General features: G+C 44.1%; 1 protein-coding gene across 2 annotated transcripts in view; it reads right to left on the bottom strand.

The window, feature by feature from the left end:
* Positions 1 to 17,170, bottom strand: part of LOC109875434 (ephrin type-B receptor 1) — a 316,435-nt gene that overhangs the window by 14,307 nt on the left and 284,958 nt on the right. For both annotated transcript variants that reach the window (XM_031810207.1, XM_031810205.1), the window contains exons 11-12: positions 15,584 to 15,831; positions 11,401 to 11,616 (exon numbers count right to left, since the gene is read on the bottom strand). In XM_031810207.1, the coding sequence (XP_031666067.1) occupies positions 11,401 to 11,616; positions 15,584 to 15,831 (464 nt within the window). The remainder of the gene's footprint in view (positions 1 to 11,400; positions 11,617 to 15,583; positions 15,832 to 17,170) is intronic.

Here is a 17,170-nt window from a genome sequence, read left to right as displayed (position 1 = left end):
CAGAAATCATATTTAGAATATGGCAATCCATATGTGTGTGTGTCTGAGCCAGGAAGTAATTTCATTCACTAGCTCGAAAAGTACAGGCCAGTTAGATTCTGTTCTCTTTGGTGGCCTTGAGTCTTAGAGAGCACACACAGAGGCCTGTTCAACTACATAAGCCAAACCATACAACAACCTCCAGCCAAGCTCCATCAATTTCTTCAGCTAGCTGCTCATCACGTAAAGAATACGCATAGTGCATTTCATTGAGACATCTTAACGTCAGCATGAGAGCATAATTGTTGTTCTCTCACGACCCTTTGGAACCTGCGTTATATATTAACAAAGGGACTCCACAAGAATAGGGGGAAAAAACGACGAAGCCAAATATTGTCACTGTACCCTGCAATCACACCTGCAACCCTGTACAAATTACTATTAAACACTGGATATGAATCAGTAATAAACTTGATTATTGCATACCCACCATACTGAGAAATCGGGCATTGCGATGATTCTCACTTCAAACAGACAAGTTACCTCTAGATCACCTTCAAGTCAACAAGACGAGACGAAGGGATTGGTCCTGACTAGATGTGACGGCTTGTAACAGGTCGTGACCCGTTGTGACAGGTAAAGTGACAGGTGTGGGTGGCTCATCTGGGGTAGACCTGCTGGGAGCAGTGCGGGCAGTGTGCTGTCAGGGTTAAAGGAGGATCACGTTTTGTGACAGACAGGTACGGAGTGTGTGTGGAGGAGCTCCCTTTACACACACGAGATGTAGGAGACGTGGGACACCTGCCATTGCTACAATAACGTGTACTATGATAGATGTAGAATGTTTCCAGCAATTCAATGGAGTATGTCACTGGCGATCTATAGACTGAAGGGGAATCAAGAGTGTCAAATGGCAGTGTGTATCGCTCCAAACAAACTGGACCAATGCCGCGCCCTGGTGTCCCAGGAAACGCCGACTAAATACCCTGCAAGCTCTTCTCCCACAAAACTTCTCAATCCTCTAACTCTCTGTTGTTTTGTTTTTCATTGCTGATGCATGCAACCTATGCCACTCCATCTCTCGAATAGATATCAATGAGTACCATCATGTGGTTACTAAAGTAGCAGCTGTCCCCAAATGCAGATTTATGCCCCTCCGGTGGAAGACAAATCTGTGAACTCCCAGTAATGGGTCAGACACACAGACTCTGCCCCAACTTCTCTGTGATCCATTCCTAAACAATGCACACTCAAATGGTCCCGAGCACATTTACTTAGGCTAGGCAAAGTGCTCCATCAACTGCCGTTTATGTCCCGAAAGCAACGATTGCAGGCACTGGCAGTCTGCCCAAATACAGAGAGTAGGGAGAGGGGGAGAAAGAGGCAGAGGGGTGGAGAGGGTGGGAAGAGAGAGAGAAAGAGGATAGAACAGAGAGAGAGAGAGAGATAGGATAGAGAGAGAGAAAGAGAGAGAGCAGACACCCCAGGGACTGTCTGGGAGAGGCGGGTCCTTCTACAGTTCCACTGTCTAAAGCGCAGTGGAGAATAGGTTCCCACTTAAAATGTCAAGGGAAGTTATATTTGAGTCCATGGAACTATTTTAGGCATCATTTCACAAAGTGCCCACATAGAGTAATCTACTGCTATTTATTTAAATGATATAGTTTAGTGTAGGAGTCTTAGGAGTCTATGGTCCTTTACCTTATGACAAAGTTGCAGTAACACACATTTCTCAGGGGGTCTCAAAGTGGTATCGAATCAAATCACATTGTATTTGTCACATGCCACCTTATAGTGAAACGCTTTACTTACAAGCCCTTAACCAACAATGCAGTTTTAAAAATACATAAAGAAAAATAAGAAATAAAAGTAACAAATAATTTAAGAGCAGCAGTAAAATAACAATAGCGAGAATATGTACAGGGCGTACCGGTACAGAGTCAATGTGCGTGGGCACTGGTTAGTCGAGGTAATTGAGGTAATATATACATGTAGGTAGAGTTATTAAAGTGACTTATGCACTTTAATAGAGAGAACAGTCTATGACAAGGTTGGCTGGAGTCATTGACAATTTTTAGGGCCTTCCTCTGACACCACCTGGTATAGAGGACCTAGATGGCAGGAAGCTTGGCCCCAGTGATGTACTGGGCCATACGCATTACCATCTGCAGTGCCTTGCGGTCGGAGGCTAAGTTGCCATACCAGGCGGTGATGCAACCAGTCAGGATGCTCTCGATGGTGCAGCTGTAGAACCTTTTGAGGATCTGAGGAGCCATGCCAAATCTTTTCAGTCTCCTGAGGGGGAATAGGTTTTGTCGTGTCCTCTTCATGACTGTCTTGGTGTGCTTGGACCATGTTAGTTTGTTGGTGATGTGGACACCAAGGAACTTGAAGCTCTCAACCTGCTTCACTACAGCCCCTTCGATGAGAAATGGGGCGTGCTTGGTCCTCCTTTTACTGTAGCCCACAATCATCTCCTTAGACTTGATCACGTTCAGGGAGAGGCTGTTGTCCTGGCACCACACAGCCAGGTCTCTGAACTCCTCCCTATATGCTGTCTTGTCGTTGTTGATGATGAGGCCTACCACTTTTATGTCATCAGAAAACTTAATGATGGTGTTGGAGTCGTGCTTGGCCGTGCAGTCATTAGTGAACAGGAAGTACTGGAGGGGACTGAGCACGCACCCCCGAGGGGCCCCCATGTTGAGGATCAGTGTGGCAGATGTGTTGTTACCTACCCTTACCACCTGGGGGCGGCCCGTCTTAATGTGAGTCTCAAAGTAGAGTTTACAGTCTAGTCAGACACCTAGGTATTTATAGTTGTCCACATATTCTAAGTTGGAACCGTCCAGAGTAGTGATGCTAGCCATGCGAGCAGGTGCGGGCATCGATCGGTTGAAGAGCATGCATTTCGTTTGACTAGCATTTAATAGCAGTTGGTGGCCAAGGAATAAGTGTTGTATGGCGTTAAAGCTCGTTTGGAGGTTTGTTATCACAGTGTCCAAAGAAGGGCCAGGTGTATACAGAATGATGTCGTCTGTATAGAAGAAGAAGAATCACCCGCAGCAAGAGCAACATCATTGATATATACAGAGAAAAGAGTTGGGCCGAGAACTGAACCCTGTGGCACCCCCATAGAGACTGCCAGAGTTCCGGACAACAGGACCTCCGATTTGACACACTGAACTCTATCTGAGAAGTAGTTAGTGAACCAGGCGAGGCAGTCATTAGAGAAACCCAGGCTGTTCAGTCTGCCGATAAGAATACAGTGATTGACAGAGTCGAAAGCCTTGGCCAGGTCGATGAAGACTTGCAGCGCAAGGTGTTTAGTCCCAGGGTCGTTAGCTTAGTGATGAGCTTTGAGGGCACTATGGTGTGGAACACTGATCTGTAGTCAATGAATAGCATTCTCACATAGGTGTTCCTTTTGTCCAAAAGGCAGTGTGGAGTGCAATAAAGATTGCATCATCTGTGGATCTGGGCGTACCGGTACATGGGGCAATATGCAAATTGGAGTGAGTGTAGGGTTTCTGGGATAATGGTGTTGATGTGAGCCATGACCAGCCTTTCAAAGCACTTCATGGTTAAAGGGAGTGCTACAAGTGCTACGGGTCGGTAATCATTTAGGTTACCTTAGGACTACGTTGGTCTGCTTGAAACATGTTGGAATTACAGACAGGGAGAGGTTGAAAATGTCAATGAAGACACTTGCCAGTTGGTCAGCGCATGCTCGGAGTACACGTACTGGTAATCCGTCTGGCCCTGCGGCCTTGTGAATGTTGACCTGTTTAAAGGTCTCACTCACATCAGCTGCAGAGAACGTGATCACACAGTCATCTGGAACAGCTGATGCTCTCATGAATGTTTCAGTGTTACTTGCCTCGAAGCGAGCATAGAAGTAATGTAGCTCGTCTGTTAGGCTCGTGTCACTGGGCAGCTCTCGGCTGTGCCTTTGTAGACCCTTTGTAGTCTGTAATAGTTTGCAAGCACAGCCACATCTGACGAGCGTCGGAGCCAGTGAGATTTGATCTTACTGTTTGATGGCTCGTCAGAGGGCACAGCTAGATTTCTTATAAGCTTCTGTCTTAGAGTCCCACTACTTGAAAGCGGCAGCTCTACCTTTTAGCTCAGTGCGGATGTTGCCTGTAATCCATGGCTTCAGGTTGGGTTATGTACGTACAGTCACTGTGGGGATGACGTCATCCATGCACTTATTGATGAAGCCAGTGACTGATGTGGTGAAGAATCACGGAACATATTCCAGTCTGTGCTAGCAAAACAGTCCTGTAGCTTAGCCTCTGCTTCATCTGACCACTTTTTTATTGACTGAGTCACTGGTGCTTCCAGCTTGAATTTTTGCTTGTAAGCAGGAATCGGAGGATAGAATTTTGGTCATATTAGCCAAAGGAGGGCGAGGGAGATTTGTAAATATATGGTCTAGAGTTTTTTTCCCTCTGGTTTCACATTTAATATGTTGGTTGAAATTTGGTAAAATGGATTTAAGTTTCCATGCATTAAAGTCCACAGCCACTAGGAACGCCGCCTCTGGATGAGCATTTTCCTGTTTTCTTATGGCGGTATACAGCTCATTGAGTGCGGTCTTAGTGCCAGCAGCGGTCTGTGGTGGTATGTAGACAGCTATGAAAAATACAGATGAAAGCTCTCTAGGTAGATAGTGTGGTCTACAGCTTATCATGAGATACTCTACCTCAGGTGAGCAAAATCTCGAGACTTCCTTAGATTTCGTGCACCAGCTGTTTCTTACAAATATACATAGACCGCCACCGATGTCTTACCAAAGGCTGCTGTTCTATCCTGCCGATACAGTTATAACCCGCCAGCTGTATGTTATTGATGTCGTCGTTAAGCCACGACTCGGTAAAACATAAGATATTACAGTGTTTAATGTCCTGTTGGTAGGATATATATGCTTTTAGTTCGTCCAATTTATTATCCAGCGAATGTACGTTGGCCAATTGTACCGATGGCAAAGGCAGATTAGCCACTCGTTGGCGGATCCTCACAAGGCACCCCGATCGCCTTCTGCGATACCGTTTCCTGCGAATGACGGGGATGTGGGCCTGTTCGGTTGTCTGGAGTAAATTCCTCTTGTCAGACTCATTAAAGTGAAATTATTCGTCCAGTTCAAGGTGAGTAATCGCCGTTCTGATTTCTAGAAGCTCCTTTCGGTCACAAGACACTGTGGCAGAAACATTATGTACAAAATACTTACAAATATCACAAAAAAACATTCACAATATCACAATTGGTTACAGGATCGTAAAACGGCAGCCATCTCCTTCGGCGCCATTATGGCAGGGTATGAAATCCGACCTTCGATAAACGTTGTCTGTGTAGTCTTTTGCAGTTAACATATTCCTTCAGATCTTCAACTCGATGACACCACTTCTGCTTAATAGAAATGCTCCCTCCCCTTGTGCAACCTCTATCTGGGCCCCCTATGACTCAGGGGCCACCAGGGGCCCCTCAAATTAAACCCAGCGTGAATACTATCTTATTATCATGTATTTTTGCACATCCTTGTTAGGCTTTTTCAGAGGTTTAATATTAGACTACGACCTTGGCTTGTGTAACCGGGTGACATCTTTATTCTGTCCCCTTGAGATGACTCTGAGAAGTTGGAAAATAGGCAATTACAGCCCACAGCACACAGACTAATCACATAACAGATTGCCTGGGTTGTTTAAACAAGAACTGATGTGTCTCTACTCATGTCATTGGGCGGCAGGTATTCTAGTGGCTAAAGGTCTCTGGTTTTAATCCCCAAGCCGACTAAGTGAAAAATCTGTCAATGTGCCCTTGAGCAAGGCACTTGACCCCAATTGCTATTATATGTCACTCTGGATAAGAGTGTCTGCTAAATTGTAAAACATGTTACCCTATCATAGCGTTTTCTCTTCCCAGGAACTAGCATGCTGTGACCCTCTGTCTCTATCTCTTTGAGGACCAATTACGCAAAAATGAATTGAAGCTGGAGTAGCTCGCTAGTTTACTAACTGGCGGACTGGCCAGCAACTTCCCATGATTGTCCAATGTCATTATATGGACTGAGGTCAGTGTTGTGACAAAATCCGTCTCCCACATTTCATTTGATCCCCCCCCTTCAGTGTGCTATGTAGAGGATCGCCATGTCTGAATCATGCTCTGCATCCATAGTGCATCCATACAGGCACAGTGCATCCATACAGGCACAGTGCATCCACACAGGCACAGTGCCTTCCATACAGGCACAGTATGCCCACCTCAGTCATAGATAGCAGCTTGATCTGTCACACATGACAGGAGTTATAAATCAAGCCATGTTCCCGCTTTGATAGAGGAGTCTGGGTGGACCGAATGGCAACTTTTCGGAGAGTTTTTCCGCTTCTTTACTCAGGGATGAGTTCCCCTTAAGTCCCCTGTAACTTTTGCCACATCAATATTTCACACGCGTGACAAACAACACAAAAGGCTTTGGGAAACATGCCAGAGGGAGAGAAGGAAAGGAGGAAAGGATGCAAATAGAAAACAAGGAACAAAAACAGAGGGTGGATTGAAGGCAGTGGAGCGGAGAGAGGGAGAATGTCAGTCAGGTCGCGGGGGTTTGATGGATGAGGTATGTTACTGGGCTGTGGGTGACCTCGCCTCTCAACCGCTTGCCCTCTTTGATGCAGCCTCAAAGACACACACACATTCAAGTGAGCGCACACACACTGGCGAGCATGAAGACACACACATACAGTTGAAGTCGGAAGGTTGGAGTCATTAAAACTCATTTTTTAACCATTCAACAAATTTCTTGTTAAAAACTATTGTTTTGGTAAGTTGGTTAGGACATCGACTTTGTGCATGACACAAGTAATTCTTACAACAATTGTTTACAGACAGATTATTTCTCTTATAATTCACAGTATCACAATTCCAGTGGGTCAAAGGTTTACATACACTAAGTTGACTGTGCCTCTAAACAGCTTGGAAAATTCCAGAAAATGATGTCATGGTTTAGAAGCTTCTGATAGGCTAATTGACAACATTTGATTCAATTGGAAGTGTGTGTACCTGTGGATCTATTTCAAGGCCTATCTTCAAACTCAGTACCTCTTCACTTTGGTGCGAAAAGTGCTAATCAATCCCAGAAAAACAGCAAATGACCTTGTGAAGATGCTGGAGGAAACATGACCAAAAGTATCTATATCCATATGTACTTTTGGAGAAATGTCCTCTGGTCTGATTTAACAAAAATAGAACTGTTTGGTCATAATGACCATCGTTATGTTTGGAGGAAAAATGGGGAGGCTTGCAAGCCGAAGAACACCATCCCAACCGTAAAGCACGGGGTGGCAGCATCATGTTGTGGGGGTGCTTTGCTGAAGGAGGGACTAGTGCACTTCACAAAATAGATGGCATCATGAGGTTGGAAAATTATGTGGATATATTGAAGCAACATCTCAAGACATCAGTCAGGAAGTTAAAGCTTGGTCGCAAATGGGTCTTCCAAATGGACAATGACCACAAGTATACTTCTAAAGTTGTGGCAAAATGGCTTAAGGACAACAAAGTCAAGGTATTGGAGTGGCCTTCATGAAGCCCTGACCTCAATCCTATAGAAAATGTGTGGGCAGAACTGAAAAAGCGTGTGCGAGCAATGAGGCCTACAAACTGACTGTTGAACTTGGGTCAAACGTTTCGGGTTACAACTGACTCGGTTACACCAGCTCTGTCAGGAGGAATGGGTCCAAATTCACCCCACTTATTGTGGGAAGCTTGTGGAAGGCTACCCGAAACATTTGACCCAAGTTCAACAATTTAAAGGCAATGCTACCAAATACTAATTGAGTGTATGTAAACTTCTGACCCACTGGGAATGTGATGAAAGAAATAAATGCTGAAATAAATAATTCTCTACTATTATTCTGACATTTCACATTCTTAAAATAAAGTGGTGATCCTAACTGACCTAAGACGAATATTTACTCGGATTAAATGTCAGGAATTGTGAAAAACTGAGTTTAAATGTGTTTGGCTAAGACGTATGTAAACTTCCGACTTCAACTGTATATCACGAGATCATATTCAAATAAGTAAAGTTTATATTCATGTTTACCAATATTGATACCAGTTACATTTGGATCCTGTCTAATTCTTTCTGCAAGCGGTTAAATTGCCAATGCAAACAGGAAGTGGGTACCTTTCTAAAGCAATTTCATCAGATAATGTATTATTTGTGTAGATTTTTGCTTCAGGGCATTTATATAATATTTTTATTACATGTATTATTTCAGCTGGAAATGATGCCTAAGTCTAAAAAAAACCTTTTCCTAGTGGTGGCAGACGAAATGTACCCAGTTGTCCGAATTTTCTCGGGACTTCTGGTCCCCACAAGGATAGTAAAACTAAACCAAACACACACACACACAACACATCATACATTAAACAGGCACTCTGCCTGTCATTCCTTTGAGCCACTGGGTCCCCCAGGGAAAATATGTGATGAAAAAGAAGTGAAAAGATGGATGGACAGATAGAAGGATAGATAGATGGACTGATGTGAAATTCATGGCCCCGCAGAGCATCTAAAAATCAATTCTGTCTTCCGTAAGGTCACACAGGTCATCCCTCTCCACTCGCAGTGAGGGCAGCATCCTGAAGAAGTGCATGCTGGGAGTAATTACCCACAACCAAACACAGTGCTGAAGCGGGACAATAGCTGTAGAAAGAAGAAGAGAAAGAAGGTAAAAGTCGACGTCTGTAAACGTCTGTAGTCAACATTTTGTTTTGATGCTCGTCAAAGTGATCTTTAATCGTCAGACGGTTTGACTGACATGGTTCAACCAAGTCAAGTTAGCAATTTGGTCTTAAACCATGTGCTGGTAAAAACATTACAACTGTATCACCAAAGCCGAAATAAAGAGATTACCTTTAGCGACCATGCAGCAAACATTTGAGGGAAAATGTATTTCTCTACCCCCTGCTCCGATAGCCACTCTGGCCCCTGCGTGAGTGCCAACCCCAGGGTTAACACCATGTAATTAACAGTATGTCCGCCAGCACCTTCCCCAGCACCGCGCTGGAAGCTAGGTAATTGGTGCCCCTCCGAAATGGTGGGGAAACATCACAAGGAAGGAGAGAAAGGAAAATAAGGTGATTCATTTTGCAGGAGGAGGAGGTCGATGGCGACGTATATCACAGCACGTTGGCGGAATTTAATTTCCCTGATTCCCTCGGCCTCCACAAGCCGCGCTGGCCTCGCTCCATGATTGCTTTGGCATTCTGCGTTCACCTCGTAACCGGCAGAGGGAGGACAGCGAGTGAAGGGCGCTGCCATGGCGGCTTGGCAGCAAGCATAGCTTAATTAAAGGAAGATGTGAGGGACCCAAGGACCCCGATTCTATCCACACCGTCTCCGCTGTGGATAGAGAATATTCCCAGAACGTTCCCCAGGAGAGTGGATTAGAATGGAGGGTCAGGAACCCAGCTAGTGACAAGACACAGTAAGGTCAAGCGGAACGCTAGGAGAGACTTGTGTTACTCTGGTGTGCTTATGGACGGAGTGCAAATAGCCGTGTTATATGGCAGAACTCTCATGACATATAGGTCCTATCATTAGGAATACCTGGGTTGGGTAAAGGTTAAGCACAAAAAAACAGTTGGTGTGAAAAGTACTGTCGTTGTACAGTACCTTTCTAATGTCCAAGACAAATGTCCCCTTGTGGACAATAAGGAAGATCCTAAAGCCTATATCTATCTATTTTTCTAACTCTTATCGCCAGTATAAAACCCATGAGATACATCATCTCATTTTCAAGGGGTCTTGTATACTGTACATGAAACAACTAAACATCAAGAACACTAAACAATAATCGAATCCACAACATCTAACCCCCTTCGTGGCATCAGCGAGATTGACAGCTGACAACAGAAGGTGTGCTTGTCTTTGTTGTTTCAGCAGGGCTTAACCACAGGGGTCACAGAGACCCAGGTTGGTCTTCCTTCCTAGTGGGCAATTAACTTCCCAAACCCATATCACCCTTCCTGTTCACGCCTAAGACAACCTGTCAATCAACCGCCTTTCCGGGTATCTCAGTGTTCACAGACAGACAGACACACACACACACAGTCTGGAACACACACACACATACAGACTCAGTCACACACTGCGCATCCACACACACACACACACACACACGCTGTTGAGTTCTATTAATAATACTCTTCTGACTGAAGGAAGACGTGGGATTGTACTGTTGTTATCATGTCCTTGATTTCACAAAGAACACCTATGTTTAGATACATAAGAACTCATTTTAGTCTTCTATTTTTGTACTACCTTGATACCTGACTCATGATTCCTATGTTAAGATGCCTTAGAACCTCTATATTTAGAACATTTTTGTGTTTGATCGTTGACGACTCACTCACTATTAGAAAAGAAGGCCCTATCTAGAACCTAAAATGGTTCTTCGACTGTCCCCATAGGAGAATCCTTTGATAAAACCTTTTTGGTTCCTGGTTTAATCCTTTTGGGTTCCATGAACGACCCTTTCCACAGAGGGTTCTACATGGAACCCAAAAGGGTTCTACCTGAAACCAAAAAAGGTTATCCTATGGGGACAGCCGAAGAACCCTTTTGGAACCCTTTTTTCTAAGAGTGTGCAGTGGAATTATATGTATTTACTCATGTAAATATAAATCATTTTCCAAAAGTTTACCTCACTAAAGAAGGGATTCTGCACCAGGCCGACTGTATTCCCTCCAAACTGTCAGGAGCAACCAAATAATAAACCACTACATATATCCAACTAATTAGCAGATTCAAATGAAAGTCAATGCAGGGCACACAGTCGGCTACACTAACGTTGGTGACTAATAATTACACATCTGTTCCTCTGTGGTGTTAATTAGGGCACAAACCCTTCCATGATGCCCGAGAAATAATAGAATCTGTCAGTTTAAGGGTCTGGGATGCCCTTTCAGTTTGCATGCATCCTACGCATCCCAATGAGAAAGGGGCCTTCCCCTAAGTCTGCATGTCTCTGCACTAATGAAGATGTGACAGTACTGCTGCGTGACTAGCGGGAAGAGGGAGGAGAAGGAGGAGAGAAGGCTTGTGGAATGTTAAAGAGAAGAGACAGAGGTGGAGTTGAGGTGAGTGAGAGTGGTGAAGAGGACTGAAAGGAAATGCCTGAGAGATGGTCGCACAAACTGTTGTAGTTCTTTAGATGTAGCATTTACCCCTACTGTACTCAAGCAGTCCTACACACACACACACGCACACATGCACAAACAAAAAAGAGACATATCAGTTTCCCTGTTCTACATGCTATGCTATGAACATTGCTGGCGACCTACCTGTCCTTTTCAAAGTGTAAAGGTAGGAAAACATCAGAACAAAACTCTCGTAGAGTAGCTATTAGGACATACCAGAGAGCTGGTGTAGGAGGGATCAGAGGTATCGTCCTGGAGGTAGCGCGACAGCCCGAAGTCAGACACTTTGCAAACCAGGTTGCTGTTTACCAGGATGTTGCGGGCGGCCAGGTCTCTATGGACGTAGTTCATCTCAGAGAGGTACTTCATGCCCGCCGCGATGCCCCTCATCATGCCCACCAGCTGGATCACGGTGAACTGACCGTCGTTTTGCTGCAGGAGAGAAGAGATGAAGAGTGAGAGAAAGAAACAGATAAATGAGGATCGTTAGTGTCATTACCGTTGTCGGTATTGTGATCGCCGCCATTTTCTCTTGCTGCAGAGAAAGGAGAAGACGACGGCCATATCAAAATAAACGTTTAATTTGCAGGCCTTTCTGCTGAGATGTTGACAATAAACAAGCAATTCTTCACTGATTCCTACACTATTTGACAGCATTAGTCATTGAGGTGTGTCGACCAGACACGGTTGTTATTCGATTGCATGGTTCTATTTGATAGCAATGCAATTGATTTGACAACCGCAACGACATGACACGAACACAGGCTCATTCTGCATGCTATGCCACATATTCTGTGTCATATTACATAAAGGCCATGCCTAACTAACATTGTCCTGACGCGGAGAGTGTCTGTGCTGAAAATTCCGCTGGGATCTCGCTCCCAGATTAGAAAACCCTGCGGATGCATCTGTGACACCACAGCCAGGAAGTAAGGGTAAACTTTTGTACAAGGGTACAAGATCTGCCGTCAGACATATGTACAATGTTCCATGTGACAAACAGCCTAACCTGATACCTATCTGAGCGTGACCTACTTCTACAAGACAGAAAACAGTTTTTTTCTGTGTCTGATTATGTGACTGAATCTTGAAGCCTTACGCTTAAAGTGGTTTGTTCTTTAGATTTGTACTTTTACACTAGCAGCTATTGACACAGTCCCTGACAGCCCTTGTCTTGCATCTCATCACCTATTTTATATCAAAAGGAAAGAGTATTATTTTTTATTCCCAAATTGGATTCTCCGATCGCGATCCTACCAAAACTAGTTGTTAGAGGATGTTGTAAAAATGGCACATTGTCCATCACTGTGGGTAACACACACACACACACGGCGGAGCTCTCTCCCCAAACCCTTCCTAGTTCCTCCCCGTGTCTCCAATGCTCCGAGGAGCTTTGAACCCGACACACACTAACAAATAAGAGGGTAGGGTAAGATCGATGGGAACACAAGTCAGATGTGGCGGCTAGCAAAGCCAACTTCAAAGGGTCCCTTTAAACCAGCAGTAGATCAAAGTGAAGAGGAAAACCAATCCATGAGATGGAGGAAGAAGGGTAGGAGAGAAAAAAAGGCTTGAATATTGATTAAGCTGTACACTCGCTCGTTCCTTACCAGCTACAAAAGAGTGAGGGGATAGTTCATTAAGAGCTTGGGGCATGAGTGGAGAAATTAAATGAAGACGGAAGTTGGCTATTTCAGGAAGTCTTCGATGAGGAGAATGATGGAATTGTGTTCGGTTCATTTTCAAATCTTCTGGAGTTACACAGAGGTCTCTATTTTCAGCTGGTGTGAAGGAGGGGCAATGGCATTTTCCAGCCCTAAAGCCAGGTTTGGCAATTTACCTGTGACCATTTCATGCATCTCTAAAGGGACTTTTTAAGACCCAGAAGAAGCAGGTCTTAATGGTAGTGCAGTTGATGATGGCATGGGTTTTGAGAGCAGGAGCTCAGCCTATCTAGCCATGACGCACAGGGCCCAGGGGAAGAGAGATGTTGCTTTTGTGCCAGTGAATCTCGTATTAAGAAACATAAAAAAAACTATTGGTTTCCCCCCCATTTAATTTGATTAAAAACCAAGCATAGCCTACCCTCCCTTTTAATCAACGCTGGTTTAGCAGTTTTGCATAGGTCTGTCTTTTTATGCTGGCCATTATCCAAGTAGCCTATGAATAAAGGGCTCTACTGAGAGTTATACTGGTGCTACTGAGAGTCTACTGGTCAACTGAGAGTGCTTTGACATATTTTGGAGGCTTGTGCCCTCATGCTTTTTCATTATTCACAATTTACATACCTGCATACTTAATTTCACTTGATTGGGTAGGCTGTCCATCCCCATGTTCATCCCCATTCCCCTCGTCTGATTACCAAAGACACGTTCCTCCAAACTATTCAATCCTATAATACCATATCAAGGGCCGATCTTTTGAGAATCTGCCTCGCACATAGGCAACAATACAATTGACAGGAGCCTAGTTTTTTGTATAGACATGTGGATGTTATGTGTAAAGGCACTAAGGCCTACGTGTGCACACGTAGGCCTTAGAACGAGAGAAGCGATAGAACGAGAGAAGCGATTCATGAGGTCATGCTTCTGACCCCATCCTGTTTAGAAATATTGTTGTTTTAAAAAAACTGATTGCTTGTTTTCCGTTTTCATATCAAGCCCTTCATAGGCTACCCTTACCCTAGGACCCGGCTACTAAGGCTGGTTCAACAGCAATGCTGTCGTGCCTTTTTTTTTAAATTGCAACGCAGTCTATCCATAAAAGGTGTTTAAATGGTCTATTCGTCAGAGGGTCTTGAATTGATAATATACTGCACATCCTAAATCAGACACACATATGCCTACTTGCATACTTCGTTTCACTTGTTCAAGTATCCATCCCTATCTCCAAAGAGCGCCTCTCATCCGGTTACCAAATAAGCACTTCAAACGTATTTAAATGACTCAGTCCTATAGTGCAGCATCAATGGTAGGCCGAGGCTATATTTCGCTTATTGAGATTTTGTGTCACACACATACAATACAATTTAGCCATGTATTGTCATTTGAGGAGGACTGCGATGCGTAAAGACATATAGACTAGGCTCGTTTCAGTCAATTACAACAATGTTGACTGCCAACATTCCAAACATAGTCTATTGAGAAAATACTGGATGTTTTCATTTGTTTTACTGTTGCTATTACTCCTTACTGTAGCCTATGCTATTAGATACGTTGTAGAATTAATCAACAATGTACCAGGACAAGAATATTCCAGCCGAATTGGAGTTGATGACAATGCAAAGACCATCAATAATCTACAGAACTTGAGAAAAACACATGCAGTATTAAGCCATGGAACACATTGATTGGCCATTGAGTGGCCAAGCCCTCGTCACACCTGCAACAGGTTTATTAATCAAAGCCCAAAATATTTCTGACACACCCTCAGACCTATAGCGCTACTGGCAGCGCTTAGATCATGGTTCCGCAACTGAAGGCCCATGGAACGAATTTGGTCCGCGGTTGGTTTTATTTGGCCCCCACAAGTTTTCTGTGGAATTTTCATTGTTGGACACATAAAAGACTGTAAAAACACCAGGAAATCAGCTCCAAGTGATTTTAACTTAACAAATCTGTTCCCAATCATTCCCACGCATAATATAGAGACACGTGATCATATACAAATGTAAGCAAGGTTTGAAATGATGGTTTTAGTCAAAGATATCTCTTTGGGCTTCTTGCGGTCAATTTGCAGTCTACAGATGATTTGTAATTATACAATCCACTCCAAGAAAAAAAATCGTCCAGCAACTGAATCTAGTTGATGATCCCTGGCTTAGATTTACCATTGCGTTAGGTTCGTTATAAATAGAGCTCAGTGATCTCTAATCCTAAACCCTATTCTTGGCGGTAGAACTCTTTGGATGCAGAACATTGCCATGGCCCATGAACTGCATGTTTATTGCAGTCACAAATGTTCTGCATTATAACCATGTGTATGTGACCAATAAAATTTGATTTGATTTGATTTATATATCATCATCTCTAACTCCATGTGCGTTTTGTCAATCCACAAACAAGCTGCAATGCACCAGTGCAGTCTTAGTGCAACATACATCATCATATATGTGAATAGCCAATTATGTAAATAAATTATTACCACAGTATAACAGTTCTATAAAGATACTATAAAAAGAGATGGTAAACTGTGTTAATAAATGATTAATTAGGCATAGGGGACTGAAAACCCTCCATATTCCTGGGGCTATGGTCATAAAGTGGCTCAAAGTGGGAGTGCTGGATCAGTTTTGCCTTTTAATTCATAATGAATTAGATTACATGTACAGGGAGACCAGCTGATCTTAGAGCAGCTCTTCTACTCTAAGATGCTTGATACACACATTCCCCATACTCACCCTCAGGAAGGAATCAAGGGCCCCGTTCTCCATAAACTCTGTGACGATCATTACTGGCCGACTCTTGGTGACCACGCCCTCAAGTCTGATGATGTTGGGGTGGTCAAACTGTCCCATGATTGACGCCTCGGACAGGAAGTCCCGCCTCTGCTTCTCAACGTATCCTGCCTTCAGGGTCTTAATGGCCACGTAGATCTCCCTCTTGCCTGGGAGCTTCAGACGTCCCTTGTACACCTCACCAAACTCACCTGGGGGAGAGAGTGTGGTGGTTATAGCGCTAGATCAACAATCTAGAGAGATCAAGTATTAGACCTTGAGATTTCGGTAAATAGGAATCCATTAGATTGTGCTAGTGCAAGACCTTAAAACTGGCTCAATAAACTATCATTGACCACGGATCCTACATAACTTGCATGTTGAACCAGAGGTAACAAGCAGTGTTTTCACTAATCAAAACCACACTACATGACCAAGAGTATGTGGACACCTGCTCGTCCAAAATCTCAATCCAAAATCACGGGCATTAATAAGGAGCTTGTCCCCCCTTTGCTGCTATAACAGCGTCCACTCTTCTGGTAAGGCTTTCCACTAGAACATTTCTGTGGGGACTTGCTTCCATTTAGCCATAAGCGGTTTACTGAGGTCGAGCACTGATGTTAGACAATAAGGCCTGGCTCACAGTCAACGTTTCAATTCATCCTAAAGGTGTTTGATGGAGTTGAGGTCAAGGCCGTGTGCAGTCAAGTTCTTCCACACCGATCTAGAACATACCATTTCTGTATGGACCTCGCTTTGTGCATGGGGGCATTGTCATGCTGAAACAGGAAAGGGCCCCCCCAAAACTATTGCCAAAAGTTGGAAGCGCATAATTGTCTAGAATGTCACTGTATGCAGTAGCATTAAGATTTCCTTTCACTCGAACTAAGGGACCAAGCCCGAACCGTGAAAAACAGCCCCAGGCCATTATTCCTCCTCCACCAAACTTTACAGTTGGCAATATGCATTCTCTTGGGATCCGCCAAACCCAGATTTGTCCGTCAGACTGCCAGATGGTGAAGCGTGATTCATAACGCCAGAGAACGTGTTTCCACTGCTCCAGAGTCCAATGGCAGCGAGCTTTACACCACCCCAGCTGACGCTTGGCATTGCGTATGGTGATATTAGGCTTGTGTGCGGCTGCTCGAACATAGAAACCCATTTCATGAAGCTCCCGACGAACAGTTATTGTGCTGACGTTGCTTCCTGAGGCAGTTTGGAACTCGGTAGTGATTGTTGCAACTGAGGACAGACAATTTTTACGCGCTATGTGCTTCAGCACTTGGCGGTTCCGTTCTGTGAGCTTGTGTGACCTTCCACTTCTCAGCTGAGCCGCTGTTGCTCCTAGACGTTTCCACTTCACAACAACAGCACTTACAGTTGACCGGGGAAGCTCTAGCAGGGCAGATAATTGACAAAAAGGTGGCATCCTTTGACAGTGCCACGTTGAAAGTCACTGAGATCTTCAGGAAGGCCATACTACAGACAATGTTTGTCTATGGAGATTGCATGGCTGTGTGCTTGATTTTATACACCTATCACCAACGGGTG

Source organism: Oncorhynchus kisutch, linkage group LG30 (assembly GCF_002021735.2).
Source record: "Oncorhynchus kisutch isolate 150728-3 linkage group LG30, Okis_V2, whole genome shotgun sequence".
In the NCBI taxonomy this organism is placed as follows: Eukaryota; Metazoa; Chordata; class Actinopteri; order Salmoniformes; family Salmonidae; genus Oncorhynchus; species Oncorhynchus kisutch.
This window is presented reverse-complemented; position numbering and strand designations above follow the sequence as displayed.